The sequence below is a fragment of the Zea mays genome, chromosome 2, assembly GCF_902167145.1.
Source record: "Zea mays cultivar B73 chromosome 2, Zm-B73-REFERENCE-NAM-5.0, whole genome shotgun sequence".
Lineage (NCBI taxonomy): Eukaryota > Viridiplantae > Streptophyta > Magnoliopsida > Poales > Poaceae > Zea > Zea mays.
The window spans coordinates 163,822,879-163,839,759 of NC_050097.1; the positions used below are offsets into that span (position 1 = coordinate 163,822,879).

The 16,881-nt window shown below is 44.0% G+C and overlaps 1 protein-coding gene across 1 annotated transcript; it reads right to left on the reverse strand.

The window, feature by feature from the left end:
- Window positions 1-1,374: 1,374 nt before the first annotated feature.
- Window positions 1,375-2,377, reverse strand: LOC103649040 (uncharacterized). The gene is given in 5 exon segments (XM_008673391.2): window positions 1,375-1,391; window positions 1,504-1,567; window positions 1,659-2,054; window positions 2,056-2,082; window positions 2,084-2,377. Coding segments are annotated over 5 exon segments (798 nt in total).
- Window positions 2,378-16,881: the final 14,504 nt, after the last annotated feature.

Below are 16,881 nucleotides of genomic sequence, written 5' to 3' on the forward strand. Positions count from 1 at the left end.
AAAGCTACAATAATGATTCAAGCAGTTCAAAAGGCTTCAGACAACCACTCCAGCTTCTTGTATCCTTCTGTTTTAAGGCACAGGCTTTCTTTGTCCAGAACACCCTAGAAAAAAGTACATCAAATTAGTATATTGTTGCTACATTTGCAAATAAAAATACAGTTTGTTGAAATGGAAGTACAACGCCACTAGACTGAAGGCGATTTAGCTAGAGCAAGACAGTTTTTCGCCATTGGTTCCTCCCGTCGCGATAAAGCCTCTGGTACTGGCAGCCTACAAATGCATCAGTAACAACAAGTGGTCCAAAGGCTACTACCAAAACACCCGCAGCACGCGTGATCATGGGAAACCCTAAAGACGTGGCAGTGGCACACACCCTACAAAGCAACTATTGTGTGTTCATCCTAGAAATCATTTCATTTTGTTGACTCATGGAGGCTGCACTTTTGAATTCCATCATCTAAAAATTTCAAGTCATAAAATTCAAAAAAATATAGATGAAGATTTAATGTAAATTCTGAGCGAAAGCATAATGCAATCGTAACAAGCATTGAAGCATGTTAGGTTAAGTAGTTGCAGAGCAAGACCTCTGTAAGCTTGGCCAAGTTGCTCCCATTATCACCATAAACAAGAGTTAGGATACTCCCAGAAACAGCAGTCTCGTATGTGATTCTTGTTATCGCAGCATGCTCAGCTCCCCTGCAACCCGAAGCACAAGTTGCTAAAATTTACTAGCAGTCAAAAATAAGAGTCATCAACTCCCCATGTTGATGAAATGTGCATAGTGGTATGTCAGACTCGCTGTACACTTTTATTCTAAGTAACAAATAACTACAAAAGGAAATACTTTGTGGTTACAAGAACATAAACAACAATGGTAGAGATTTGCTAAAATTTACTAGCAGTCAAAAATAAGGGTCATCAACTCACCCATGTTGATGAAATGTGCAAAGCAGTGGTATGGCAAAGTAACAAAAAACTAAAAAGGAAATACTTTGTGGTTAAAAGAACATAACCAAAATGGCAGACTGATATTGGTATAAACTTTAATATGCTGGAGATAATGCAGCAAATACAAAGTTAATAACAAATAACAAAGCAAACAATTGATGCACTCCAAAACACTGAAGTAACCATATTCGTCACAGCTATCAAATTCTAAAGGGAGCATCACACTAGTGTGGAAGCAGAGATCAAAGAACAAAGACAGATAAAACTATTACCTCACAAGATTGTTTTCATCTGAAGAAATAATTCCATCATTTAAGTTATTGGTTACAATGCCATTCCAGTCACTAGGTTTCTGAATCCCGCTATTTGAATTGTTGATCCTGACACCATTCCGCCGAGTTAAAGCTGTGAACACCGATTTGTCTAGCTCATCTTGTTATCTATAGATAGACTGTAACTGATCAGGTAACGATCATGTGAACTATGCCCGATGGTCCCTAGTCACCATCTGCTCCTTGCAGTAAACAGACGTAGGGATGTGAACAAACGTACCTTCGACCATCGGCACCCTCTTGTAGAACGGCACAGCCGTGTAAACCACGCCCCCGAGAACCATCTGCACCCTGAGTGAAGAACATGAAGATTGTTGCGCTTTGGTTTTGAAGCTTAATAAATAAAAAATGATATACGGCCAGTTGCGGAATTACTGCCCCGTCCCACTTCCTATGAGTTGCATAATAACTAGAGAAGCCCACAAATAGCGAAAATAATGATGAACTCCAGTTCAAACCTCCCATCAAACACCTGGCGCGCGTCGAGGACACAGGTCTTCTCCGGCATGCTGCTGCTCGCAGAGAGACAGAGAGGGGCGAGCAGACATGGCTAGGGACTTGGGCGAGCTCGGACCTAGGGAACAGGGGCATGGCCATGAGAACTAGCTGGAGCACGGACAAATGCCAGCGATGAGAACGAAGCGGCGGCCGTCCAACGCACGGGAGATGGGACGCCAGCCGCCAACAGAGATAGGGGGAAACAGAGGCAACCAGACTTGGGTAGGGGCGAGCTCCATGGCAGCTAGAGGGAGTGAGCTGAGGGAGGGGGCCGCGTCCATGGGAGGGACAGGAGCAGGGAGCAGGGGCGCTGAGATCAGAACCGATGGAGGGAGATGAGGAAAAGAAGGGGCAGCGACCTCCATGGCTGAGTAGTCGAGGACGCCGGCCAAGGGAATCATGCAGGGAGCGGCGACGGAGAAGACACCTCGTGGAGGAGATGGCAGCCAGCGCTGGAGATAGGAACGGCTGGGAGAGGCGAGCACCAGGAAAGCCATGGGCTTGGCACCGTGAGGGAGATGGCGGCTAGGGAGATGGCGAGCACCAAGGGTGAGGTGGCGGAGGCACCCACCACGGCTGAGGGAGGGGGCAGCCATGGGAGAAGTGACGGCGGCTGCGCGCGTGGAATAGGGTTTGTTTGTTTAGTAGGCCTTTAGATGGGCTTTGGTGAGTAAATAAGAAACATAAAAATCACATACCTCTATAGCGACCTACCATCGGTCACACACTTACCTCTATAGCGACCGACCATAAGTCGTTAAATTTCTAGACTTTTAGCGACCCATAGACCGTCGCTATAAACGCATTTAGCGACCAACCATCGGTCCATAACTTTTAGCGACCAACCGTCGGTCCCAAATAAGGGTCGCTAAAGATCAACCGTCGTGTAGTGGGTGACGAAGCTCGGAGCCACCTTAAGCCAGTGAGAAACTTATACTTGTTACTTTTACCTTCTCCTTGAACTCTGCGCTTTTCTCATTCCGTTTTAATATGTACAGGATGATGAAGCTAAAGAATGACGAGCTGAAGCCTTAACAGATGTTCCGAAAGACTTTGCTGCATAAGATTCTAGAGAAAATTTTGTAATATGTTTGTAAAGAAACTTATGTAAATTTGTGTGTACCTTGTAATATATCTTTTCTCCTTTGTCCGTGTACGATCTGCTTTGCTGTGGACGAAATTTTCTTTTTTGAGCCGAAGGCGAAAAACACCTTCCCTTGTTTTCGTACACAACGAAGCATGAAAATTTCTTATTTCTGTTTTTCTCCGAAGCTTTATCCTCATAGCCGAAGCATCTGCCTTTTCTGTATGATATGATGATAATGATCCTATGTATGTCTAAATGAATGTTTATGAATGCAAATGTCATGATGTAATGTATCGTGCAAATGAATGTCCGAATATATATTCGAAGCCATAATCATAGCCTTCATTCCCTAAGGAATGACTCAAATCTTTTTGCCGCTTATTTTTCGGCTTCACCGTTTATTTTTCGGCGTATCAGCACTGACTTTTCACTGTAAGCCTCCCTTAGGAGCTTCTTCGCCTTTTACTTCGGCGGAATCAGCATTTATTTTTTGCTGTAAGCCTCCCTTAGGAGCTTCTTCGCCTTTTACTTCGGCGGAATCAGCATTTATTTTTTGCTGTAAGCCTCCCTTAGGAGCTTCTTCGCCTTTTACTTCGACGGAATCAGCGTTTATTTTTCGCTGCAAGCTCTGCATTCCCTTAGGAACGACATTTGAGCTTCTCCCTGTTTTCTTTTCTTTTTTCCTTTTGCACTCGATGGTGCGTTCTCAGCTTTTACATTTACATCTTTGGGGGATATTGCTCTTATAGAGTTGAAATAAGAAAAAGAAAAATTACATGCTATGGCCCCATTAAAAACCTTTCTCCCCCTTTGGAAAGGAAAAGGGTGCCACAAGAAAGAATAGAAAAATTACATCAAGCTAAACATAATATCGCCGAAGCTCATCCGCATTCCATGATCTAGGAATGTCGTTGCCGTCCATATCCTTCAATCTATAGGAACCGGGTCTTGACGAAGATACTACCAGAAAAGGTCCTTCCCACTTCAGCTGTAGCTTGCCTACTGTCTCTGGGTTGGCTACTCTTCGAAGCACCAAATGTCCTGGCTCAATATTCTTTAGCCGAACCTTTCTATCACGCCATTTTATTGTTTCGGCTTAGTATTTATTGATGTTTTCCACAGCTTGAAGCCTGATCCCTTCTATAGCATCTTTTTCCACAGAGTAATCACCTTCGTCTTCTGCCGAAGCTACTATTCTTATTGATCCTGCTTTTGCTTCTTCAGGAGTTATTGCTTCGTCACCAAACAGCAATTTGAATGGTGTAAAACCTGTTGATCTTGATATTGTTGTGTTGTGGCTCCACACCACTTTGATTAATTCATCTGGCCACTTTCCCCTGGGCTGATTGAAGATTAACTTCATTATTCCTGTCATTATGATGCCATTAGCCCTTTCAACAAGTCCATTTGACTCCGGATGCCGAACTGATGCAAAATGGATCTTCGTGCCAATTTGTTCACAAAATTCTCTGAAAGCTTCGGAATCAAACCGCGTTCCATTGTCCACAGTGATGGCCTTCGGCACTCTGAAGCGATAGAGAATATTTTGCCAGAAAAACTTTTGAATAGTAACCGAAGTTATTGTGGCTAAAGGCTCTGCCTCAATCCATTTAGAAAAATATTCCACTGCCACTACAACATATCTTAAGTTCCCTTGTGCTGGTGGTAGCGGACCTAACAAATCAAGGCCCCACCTTTGAAATGGCCAAGTGGGTTGTATTAACTGGGTTAGAGACGAAGGTTGTTTTTGATCTCTTGCACATTTCTAACAGCCTTCACACTTTTGGACTAATTCCGCTGCATCTGAAGCTGCCTTTGGCCAATAAAATCCTTGACGAAAAACTTTTCCCAGCAAAGGCCTAGATCCAATGTGAGATCCACACAGGCCTGCGTGTATTTCCTTCATCAATTCTATACCTTCGGCTCTGGATAAACATTTGAGTAGTGGAGAACAGACCCCATGCTTGTACATCTCTCCTTCTATTATAACATATGGTCGAGCTCTTGCCTCTATTATCTTGTTATAAGCTTCGTCATCTGAAAGAAAGTTACCCTGAAGGAAAGAGATGATCTCAGTTCTCCAGTCTTTACTATAAACAGGAGATATATTAAGGACTGCTCTTTCAAGAAGTTCAACCGAAGGTGCTTTTATTGTTTCGAAAAATACTTCCGAAGGTAAGGGCAGCCCTGTGCTGCTGACTTGGCTAGCAAATCAGCATGTTCATTTTCTCCTCGAGGAATATTTTTGACAGAAAACCCTTCAAAGGAAGCTTCAATCCTTCGGACCGTGTCTAAATATTTCTCAAGCTTCGGGTCTCTTGCTTTACAACTCTTGTCAATATGACCAGAAATAACCTAGGAATCAGTTTTAAGAACCGCCCTTCTAATTCCCATTGCCTTTAACTTCCGAAGACCCAAAAGCAAAGCTTCGTACTCAGCAATGTTATTTGTGCAGCTGAAATCAAGTCTTGCTGCGTAGCAAGTTTTAACTTTGGAGGGTGCGACCAACACAGCGGCTGCTCCTGCCCCGAAGGTTCCCCAAGAACCATCGCAGAATACTGTCCAGGCTTCGGCATCTTTACTCGCTTCTTCTTCCTGAGCCCCTGGCGTCCAGTCAGCAATGAAGTCTGCTAACGCTTGGGACTGAATCGAAGATCTATGCACATAATCAATGCAAAACTCATTGAGTTCCGCAGCCCATTTTCCAACCCTTCCAGTAGCTTATCTATTTCTCATAATATCCTTCAATGGTTGTGAAGAAGGGACAATTATATTGTATGCTTGAAAATAGTGCCGAACCTTCCTGGAAGCCATCAAAACAGCATACAACACCTTCTCCAATTCTGTATAATTTTTCTTTGATAAACTAAGAACTTCGGATACAAAGTATATTGGGGCTTGCTTTTTGACTTGCCCTTCAAGCTTCTCTTGGACAAGTGCCGCACTTACCGCTGAGTGCGAAGCTGCCACATATAACAACAGGGGAGCCCCTGGCGTTGGTGGAGTTAACGTCGTTAGGTCTATCAAATATTGCTTCAACTCTTCGAAGGCTCTCTGCTGAACTGGTCCCCATTGAAAAACTTCGGCTGACTTCAGCACTTCGAAGAATGGTAAATTTTTCTATGCTGATCTAGATATGAATCTGTTGAGAGATGCCAGTCTTCCTGTCAATCATTGAGCCCCCTTCTTTGTGCTTGGTGGTTCCATTCGAAGAATAGCTTCGATTTTATTTGGATTAGCCTCAATCCCTTTTGTTGAAACTAGGCAACCAAGGAATTTCCCCTTCTTTACTCCGAAAACACACTTTTCTGGATTCAGTTTTAGACCGGCCTGTCTAAAATTATCGAAAGTCTCCTGCAGATCAGCAATGTGATTTTCTTGCTTCGTGCTTTTTACAATGATATCATCGACATAAGTTAGCACATTTCTGCCTATCTGAGAATGAAGAACCTTTGATGTCATTCTGCTGAAGCTTCCTCCAGCATTCTTGAGCCCCTCAGGCATCCGAAGGTAACAATATGTTCCGCTAGGGGTTATGAAGCTGGTTTTTGGCTCATCCTCCTTCTTCATCCAAATTTGATGATAGCCTGAATAACAATCCAACAGACTCATAAGTTCTGATGAAGCTGCTGCATCAACTAGGGAATCTATCCTTGGCAATGGAAACTCATCCTTCGGGCAAGCCTAGTTGAGATCAGTAAAATCAATACATATCCTCCATTTGCCATTGGCCTTTTTTATCATAACAGTGTTAGCCAGCCATTCTGGATACTTCACTTCTCTGATGACTCCGGCGCTGAGGAGTCTTTTTACTTCATTTTGAGCACCTTCGGCCTTGTCATCAGACATCTTCCGAAGCCTCTGCTTTCTGGGTCTGAAGGATGGATCAACATTGAGCGAGTGTTCAATAACATCCCTGTTGACGCCATAGAGATCGTTAGCCGACCATGCAAAGACATCGTTGTTGTTGAACAGAAACCTTATCAGGGTTTTCTCTTGTTCCTCAGACAATTGAGATCCCAACAGCACCTTCTGCTCTGCGATATCTTCGCATAAAAGCATGGGTTTCGGCTGATCGGCCGAAGTAGCCTTCTCCCTTCTGTACTTGTACTGCTCACAAGCTTCGACTTCATCTATATTGTGGATTTCCTTTGAATCAGTCCAATTCCCCTCGGCCTTTCTGGCAGCTTCCTGACTCCCATGAATAGCAATAGGTCCCTGATCTGAAGGTATCTTCATGCAAAGATATGCTGGATGAAGAATTGCTTCGAAAGCATTGAGTGTTCCGTGACCAATGATAGCATTGTAAGGATACTCCATGTCGACAATGTCAAACACAACTTGCTCAGTCCTTGTATTGTTGACGAATCCGAAGGTCACTGGCATGGTAATCTTACCAAGCGCTACAATCTATCTTCCTCCGAAGCCACAAAGAGGGTGCATAGCATCATGAATCTTGTCTTTGGACTCTTGCATTTGTCTGAAGGCCTTAGCAAATATAATATCCGTTGCACTGCCTGTATCAACCAAAACATTGTGGACCAGAAATCCTTTGATCACACAAGAGATAACCATAGCATCATTGTGTGGGTAATCCTTGAGCTGAAGATCCTCTTGAGAGAAGGTAATTGGGATGTGAGACCATCTTGACTTGATGAAGGGTCCTTGTACCCCTACATGTTGTACTCTTCTCTGTGCCTCCTTCTTCTGTTTCTTGTTAGCCAGCTCTGAGCATGAACCGCCTGTTATCGAGAGGATCAGCTTCGGAGCCGAAGCAGTTCCAGCTTGGTTCTTGAACGAAGCCAACAGCTCAAAAAGTGGAAGTGAGTTCACCAGAGGTGGGCGCCAATGTTGGGGACTTGTTCTCAAATGCTATGAATTAAGAACAAGGCAACATAGAATGTTAAATGTTAAAGCCCTTCGTCCGTTGAAGCATTATTTCCCCAAGGATTTAATGAGCTTCGGAAGAAGGTTATGAATAATATATCACGAAGGTCACACCTTCGTGATCAAAGATAAAATAATGTGAAATGAAATATAAAATATAAAACATTATAGAATACCAAGAATGAATAACATTATTCACTTATTTTATAATGTGAACTTAAATATTAAAACATAATATTTAGGTGCATTTATACCTTCGCCTTGGCAGAAAACAATAATTCCAGAGTAATGTGTTAGCAATTACTAGATTGCGTGAACAGTGAAGGAGTACTGTTCATCTATTTATAGGCACAGGACGTAGCCTGTAAGAAATTACAATCATGCCCCTTACAGAAGATTACAATTATGACTCAGACCCCTATGGACTAAAAAGTCATTCCATCTTTAAGTCGGTTCAATCCTTCGTCTTTGGATACGTTATAGTATCGAAGCTTCATGAGCGGTATCTTCGATATCACGTATAAACAGATTTGCCGAAGGTGTTTCTTCCTGCAGGACCTTCGGCGACGAAGCATGGTCCCAACAACAATGTTGCGCGCAACTACTTTGGATGAGTCAAACCCTCCGGGACTTTGGCTACAATCTAAGGAAAGTCCCCCTCCTATGTCACAATGAGAGTGCAATCCGCATGGCAGATAATCCTGTTGAACACAGCCGCACTAAGCACATAGACATCCGGCATCACTTCCTGAGAGACCACCAGCAAAAGGGAGATATCAAGGTGTACCATATTAGCACCGAGAACCAGCTAGCCGATATCTTTACCAAGCCATTGGATGAGAAAACTTTTTGCAGGTTACATAGTGAGCTAAATGTCTTAGATTCGCGTAACTTGGATTGATCTATAGAATACATGTGTTCTATGCCTTTGATCATGTTACTTCATGCATTTATGAGATTTGTTGCTTATTTATGGTGCTCAAGTTGTGCACGGGGTCCCCGGACCTCACAAGTCCATGTGTGAATGATGCACATATTTAGGGGGAGATGTGCTAAAACTTGACCCTTTGAGACTAATCTGTTTGTTTGAGTATACTTGATGCATTGAAAGGGAAAGGTGAACTTGGACCATGCAAAGACTTCCACTGCACTCCGGTATTAGTGTACTTAATTCCAAGTTCATTCTTATGCTCTTATTGCCTTTTTGCTCTTAGTTGACATATTTTGGTGAGGCAATGGGGTTAAGGGGCCAAGAATGATCCTGTTTTGGTGCTTAATGCCAAAGGGGGAGAAATTAAGGCCAAAGCAAATGGATCAGCTACCACTTGTGAATTTTGAAAACAATAGAGTTAGAACTTTTGATTTGCCCAAAATACTCTTATTGCAAAATTTTGTCTCTTGTGGGAGAGAATTTTGATTATGGGAAAAAGGGGGAGTTTTTGGTTCTTAATGAATTTCACTCTTGGATTATCTCTCCTTGTGCCCAAACAAGCGTGTTTGACTTAGAGATAGGAAAATGAATTTGATTTGCAAAAACAATCCAAGTGGTGGCAAAGAGCGATCCAAATATGCCAAATTATAGTAAAAAATAATCTGGTCCTCATTTGCATTGATGTTGCACTTATTTTGGTTGCTTTTTGATGTGTTGGCATAAATCACCAAAAAGGGGGAGATTGAAAGGGGAATGTGCCTTTGGGCCATTTCTATAATGTTTTGGTGATTAAGTGTCCAACACATAGTAAGTGAGTAGCTATGTGCCAAACAAGCAAGAAGTGCAAATCATGTAACAAGGTACGTTTCTAAACTTAGTACATTGTTTTGAGTACTAACATATTTTGTCTAAGTGCTAGAAACAGGGAGAAAAGAATTGGAAAAAGACTTGGCTTGGTGCAGCCAAAACTCAGCTCAGTCTGGCACACCGGACTGTCCGGTGGTGCACCGGACAGTGTCCGGTGTGCCAGGCTGTCTCCGGTGAAAAGGCCGCTCTCGGGAAAAGATCAGCAGCGTACAGATATAATTCACCGGACTGTCCGGTGGTGCACCGGACTGTTCGATGAGCCAACGGTCGCCAGCGCAACGGTCGGCCGCGCAATCCGCGGGTGACGCGTGGCCCGCACCAACGGTCGGTAGGGGGCACCGGACTGTCCAGTGCGCCATCGAGCCAGAAGCTGCAACGGTCGACTGTGCCTTATTTAGAATGCAATCGCGCACCGGAGAGCTACAGTGACTGTCACCACACGACAGAAGGCAAGATTAGCCTTCCATGATTGTCTTCAACGGCTCCTAGCTGCCTTGGGGCTATAAAAGGGACCCCCATGCGCATGGAGGTGACACCCAAGCATTCACTCCAGACTCTGCTCCCGCGCATTCGCTTTGTTGTGTTAGAGATTTGAGCTCTATTCGAGTCGAGGACTCCCTGTGTTGTCAATTGAGCTCGAGTCTTCACTTGTGTGCGTGGTTGTGCTGCGATTTGAGTCTTGTGTGCGTTGCTTCTCCCAACCTTACTCCGTGCTTTCATTGTGATCTTTATTGTAAGGGCGAGAGACTCCAATATGTGAAGATTCCTCGCAAACGGGAACAATCAACTAAAAGAAAAGCCGTGGTATTCAAGTTGATCATCGGATCACTTGAAAGGGGTTGAGTGCAACCCTCGTCCATTGGGACGCCACAACGTGGAAGTAGGCAAGTGTTACTTGGCCGAACCACGGGATAAAAATCACGTGTCTTGTGTTGCTCTATCTATGATTATTTGTGTTCACAAGAACTCACTTCAAGCTACTTAGCCATACTAACACTTATAACTAAGTTTTGTGGCTATTAGTGTTTGATTTTTTACAGGATCACCTATTCACCACCCTTCAGGTGCTCTCACCTTTGAATGAGGATGGGAGTCCTTTACTCACTGATAATCATTGGGCAATTGTTGAAAAAGTGTTATCTTTCTTAGAATTGTTTTATGAATCAATTGTTGCATTGTCTAGTGTCTACTATCCTACTAGTACTTTAATGTTGCATCACATTCTTAGGATAGCTAGACATCTAAATGCATTTGAGAATGATATATTGCTAAGATGTGCTGTTGTTCCTATGAAAGATAAATTCTTGAAATACTAGAGAGACATTCCAATTTTGTATGCAGTTGCATTTATTTTGGATCCTAGAGCTAAAATGAGGGGTTTTAACAAAGTCCTTATCAAGTTATCTAGTTTAACTGGTACTGATTACTCTAGGCTTCCATTTGATGTTCGTACTAAGCTAACCAAGGTATTTCAGTTGTATGAGACCAAATTTGGTGACACACGCATGCGTGGCGCCCACCAACCATCATCTCACCTATCTGGTAAGAAAGAATTGGCATGGGATGACATTTATTGTGATGATGACCTTGATGGTGAGTTCTCTACTCCTCTGGGAAGGAGATCAGGTTCTTCTTCAACCCCTCAAGCTATCTGTACTGTTGCATCTACCTCTGAGTTAGCTTCCTACTTAGACAGTGGTACTATCACTGAGTTTGATGAGGACTTCAATGTCCTTTCTTGGTGGCATCAGCATAAGTTAACTTATCCTATTCTTTCACTACTAGCTAAAGATGTCTTGACAGTGCCAGCATCTACTATTTCCTCTGAGTCTACCTTTAGTCTTGCTGGCAGGGTGATTGAAGAGCGTCGACGTCGTCTAGCTCCTAATATGGTAGAGATATTATCATGCATCAAGGATTGGGAACTTGCTGATGGTCACCTACAACACAGTGTGGAGGAAGACACACAAGAACTTGAAGCTGAGCACGACAACCTATGCTTGATGATCCAGCAACACAATCAACTAGGGATGATGAAAATGCTTAGTCTTGCAACCTACTAGTCTTATGTTTTATGAGTTGTATTGAACTAATGATCTGTACACTGTAATGGACTGTAATGAACCTATAAACTTTGGAGCTGGGCTGCACTCTTTTTTCCTTCTTAGGGTTTTCTCACGAGGTGTGAGTTTTTACCTAAGAAGGTTTTTAATGAGGCGGCCATTGCACTAACAACTCCTAATTATAATTTCATATCTGTGTTTATGTACTATCCTGTGAACCAACTGTTATTTCATGTGATCATTTCATATTTGTATTAATATGATATTATCTTGTGAATTGATAAATGAATTTTGTTGTCTTAATATATGTAAATAATATATTATTATATATGATTAATTCTGTTAAATGTATGTATTTATATACTGCTCTACTGTTGGTTCGGGCCAGTGGCCGGCCCGGTACGTTGAGGCCCACCGGGCGAATGGGTCGGCCCGACACAATTTTTCCCTGTGCGTGCTGGGTTTGGGCATGTCCCTAGGCACGTGGGCCAACACGACCTGGCCCAAAGCATCAACGGGTCGTGCCTGGCCCGGCCCTATTCGTACTGGACAGAAACGGGTTCGGACCGGGTCCGTGCCGGGTGGCCCGTTTGGACATCTATAGTAGAGTCATACTCCTCACGACTTTAGGCATTAGGTGTATGACAGGTGGTGGCGCTAGGATGGGTCCCCACACCAGTGCTCATACCTTCCTGTACCTCTACATGAACATCCATCGTCTTGCTTGTGCCGCTACCTACCTACACGCCATCGTACTGCTTGCGCTACTGCCTAACTGCATAAGCATATAACTAGTGTACGGTCGTGCGGGTTTACATGTCCAAATGGACCAGACTACTGAGCGGCTTATGGTCTGGCACGGTTTCGGTCGGCCCGAGCATGACAAGATCTGGTTTGGTTTTATTTTTTCTTTATTTTTCTATAAAAATCTTTATATTATAGTTGAGTACTACCTCCGTTTTTAATATTTGTCGTCCGCTAGTTTATTTTTAGAACTAAAATATGATAAATAAAAAAGAACGGAGGAAATATAAATTATAAAAAAACATGTATGTTTTGATGACTAAATAGGTGTGAATATTGGTATAGAGCCAATAATCATAATTCAAATTTAACTTATACATATTTTCCCCCTTATATTTATCATTTAAACTCAGTCCAAAACACATGCATATGAGCTGGTGGGGACTGGGGACCGATAGGCGCTTGGCCGGGTGGGGGCGCTTCCGCGCTTGCATGCCCTTCTGCGGTGGGCTCGTGTTCCGTTTGATTCGTGGTCACCTCGGTGATTAGATTGGCTTGTTTGAATTTTTTTTACGTGCTGAGTTAACATGCTAGCTCGTTTCATTAACGAACCATATCGGTTTGTTAACGAGTCAACTCACGAGTTATCACATTTAGCAAACAAAACTATATGTATATCATTTACGTAACAAAATTGATGAACATGTTATATATTCGTGTCTATGACCTATGAGTTAAACTATTGATTAGTGAACTATGTTTATGTATTAAATTGGTCTATGCGAATATAACCATGGGTTCAACTGATGGGCATTTGTGTGAATTGTGAATTAACGAGTTATGTTAATTTGGTGTTACATTGATATGGTCTGTAAAACTATGAGTATAATTATTATTATTTATTGTTAAATTAGTTTGAAATTAACTAGAAATTAATTATTATATATATTTTTGTTTTAGGTCACGAGATCATAAACAAGTCAAGCCAAACTGACTCTACGGCTCATTAGCTTAACAAGCCGAACTCGAACGAGCGACGGCTCGCTGGTATGCAGGCTGCACTCCATGCGCGAGGCGGGAGGACACAGATTGCATGTGCTGGCCATGGCCTGCTGGACGCACTACGAAATTGTTGCATTATATCAACATAAAGATTTTACTAATGATGTTTTCTAGATTAATAGTAAATGAACATCAGGCATTAAAGTTACCCAGAAATACAAGGAGTACTTTCCAACCGCCATAATAAGGGCATGTACAGTAGAGAGACACCAAAACGGTTCTCCAAGCACAAGAGACAACTAAGAGACTCTATTATACAATGGAGTGTCTATAAATGTAGTCTACTAATAAATACAGAATTAAATGCATTTGTACAGCAGCAGATCGATAGAACAGACGATAAATTCGTACAGTAGGAAGTGAGACGTCTATTACTACTTGGTTTACGAGCCAGATGCGTCTCTTCACGGAGAGACGGCTCTAAGATTTTTTTGCAAATACACCCCTTAAAAACCTTAAGAGCCTCCACATTAAACACCACTGTACATGCCCTAAAGCTCATAAGGGGCACGACAACCCAGTTAAATGAGTCTTTTAAGAAGGTCTCTAGAGGGTTTAGTGAGAAAAAACAGAGTCCATCTCTACACGACTTCTTATATATAGTATGTTTTGATTGTATTAATTATTTAGTTGCTCAAGTTTGTATCATAGTACTTTAGTTGTCTTTTATATTGGGAAAACTATTTAAAGAGCTGAGGGTTGCACGTGCCTTAATATAAATTCACTGCAAAAAAAATATGAGTAGTACAATGTTGAAACGGACAGATTTGATCACAACAAATTTGATACCTACCGATCACTAAATAAGCTCATACCGATACTGCACCACACATACTTCATCACACACGGATTGGATATATATAGTGCCTCACCTTTTCGTGAATATATATATCGAAGTGCTAGCATAGTAAACAGATAATATGATGATGAGTGAGCTAGCAACTGGAAAAAAAAGTATGAGACATGTGAATTGGAGACATCAGGAAAGTAGCATACGCGCATTGGTGGTACCTCTCTCTCTAAATCGTGCGCATCGTAAGCTAGTGTCTGTCCCAGCGATGAAGGTTGCTCACATTTGGTGTCAGATCCATCCGATGTTGATGAATCACAACAAATATCGAGAAATATTACCCATGAAGAAGACACGTATGGAAACAAACTACCAACACTATACAATGCAGTCGCAGCACAGTGAGACCTTTCTGGACGGATTTGCGCGATAGTTGGCCGCCTCCGCACAACCCTCCTATGCCGCTTGGAATGGTCGCCCTCGAAGAGAAAGAGTCAATGGCCGGCTATAATAAAGCGTCAGTGAATGTTTATCGTCTTTTGCCTTGACAAATGTTGATTGAATTATAGTCATATACATGATGAATGTTTCCTAATTTAATGTTATGAGAATGTTTTACCGCCTCAGTGCAAACATTTGAAATGACTTTTGATCCTTTTTGTCTTTTTTAAACACATGAGTATCATAGGATCAAATTCTTTTAGGGCAAGAAGTTGCCAAGGGAAAGCAATGGGAGGGAAGGACAAATTAACAAATGATACTATTTGTAACTTACAAATTAAAGTTTGACGTTAGAAATAAATTTTATTATAAGTTGGTAGGATAACAAAACCTTGTTAAACCACGGTTAAAAAAAAACCTACATAAGTGTATATACTCGTAATCCGGTAAGCATACACTAAGAAACTAACATTGTATTTTTAGACCATGTTTGGAGCCGCTTCTGTTTCACAAAATGTGGTGAAGTTGATGAATCATGTATTCATGTCATGAGAAGCTTCAGAAAATTGTGAAACTGAAGTTGTAAACTTTTAGAAGACATTTTGATAAGTCATTTTATTTCTTATTTAGGTTTAAAATAATTTTAAAACCATTTAAATTTCTATTATACGTCGTAGCTTCACAATGAAGCTGAAACACAGAGCACTACTAAACACCCCCTTAAATGGCATGTCATATATTATATTGAAAAAGATACTCGGAAATATCTATACTACTTATTAAGAAGGTAAGAGTAGTCTGCCTCCCTGCCGTTCTGCCGTTCTGCCATCCTTCAATCTCCACCGTCCATCCCACATCACTGTTTTTCGTGCGTCGTCCGTCAGCCGCGTGCGTCGCCCCTTCCCCGTCCGCGCGAGCAACCACCTAGCTCCCTCTCCTCCCTCCCGTTCGCAGTTCTCTGCACGCTGCCAACCGCTCCCTCCCTCCGCCTCCACCTCCGTCGTCGGGCGCACCCTGCCCCCTCGCTCTGGACCTCCCTAAGAAGCGGATCCACAACCTGCGTTCTGCCATCGGGCCCGCAGTCCCCGCCGCCAAGCACAGCCGTCCTGCAGTCCCGCAATTCCGCCGCGCCCGCATTCACCGCGACATCGCGACCGCAGTCCCCTCCCCGCGCCCGCAGGCAGCCGCCCCGCAGTCCCGCCCCGCCGCCATCAATGTCGATCCGCCCCCACCCTCCTCCATCGCAGCGATGTGAGTGTTCCTGCCTCCAGGATGCTCGGCCCTAACCGCGCCCTACCTCCCTCCCCCAACGCCGTTCATCTCGCCCCCGTTCATCCCGTCAAGCCATCCCCGCGCTCCCCTCCGCTACCCATCCATCTCGCCGTCGTCCTCGCCCACCCTGCCTCCCACGATGGGGAGCCCCATCCGCGACCTCCCTCCCCGCGCCGGATCTCGCCCCATGTCCACCAACGCCGGCGTCCGTGACGGCGCGCCCGGGGCGGCGGTGGACGCGGCCTTCGCCAGGCGTGCGCTCCAGGCCGAGGCCCTCCTCGGGTACCTCTCCGCGCTGGCCACCAGCCCGCGTGCCGGGGGCGACAGGGTGGGCCCCGCCGTCGTCGCGGCGCAGCTCGGGGCGCTCGGTCGGTAGAAGGGTTCGGCGAGGGGTCTTCCCGAGTACACGGTCGTCCACGACAACGATGGTGTCATCGTCGCCGCCCCTGGGAGAGCCAAAGCCAAGCGGAGGAGGCCGCAGTCGACCGGAGTTGACGGTCCTGCTCCTGCCAAACGGAGGGTGGGCAGGAACACTCACATCGCTGCGACAAAAGGGAATGCAGCCTAGGTTCCCCGCCCGCCGCACTGCATCGCATCTCCCTCCCACTCCACTCCAGCTCACCACTCCCATCCCCCCGCAGTCGCCGTCGTCGCCATGGCCATGGAGAAGATAAACCGGATTCTCGACCTGCAAGACCTCCCCTCTGATGCGGACCTCGTCCCTCTCCTCGCCCGACAGCTATTGTGTCCGTGCTATGGTACTATTACTTTTCGTCTTACTCTCTTTATTTAATTTTCTTCGATACTTCTTGATCACTGTGTGGCAGGAGGTAGCAAGAGCAGGCTAGATTATTGAACTGCGACTGATCTGGACTGTAACTCGCTCGCTCCACATTTTCTACCGAGCTCTGTGCTCTGCAGCTCGCACACCTTTAATCAGTGCTGATCGGCATGCA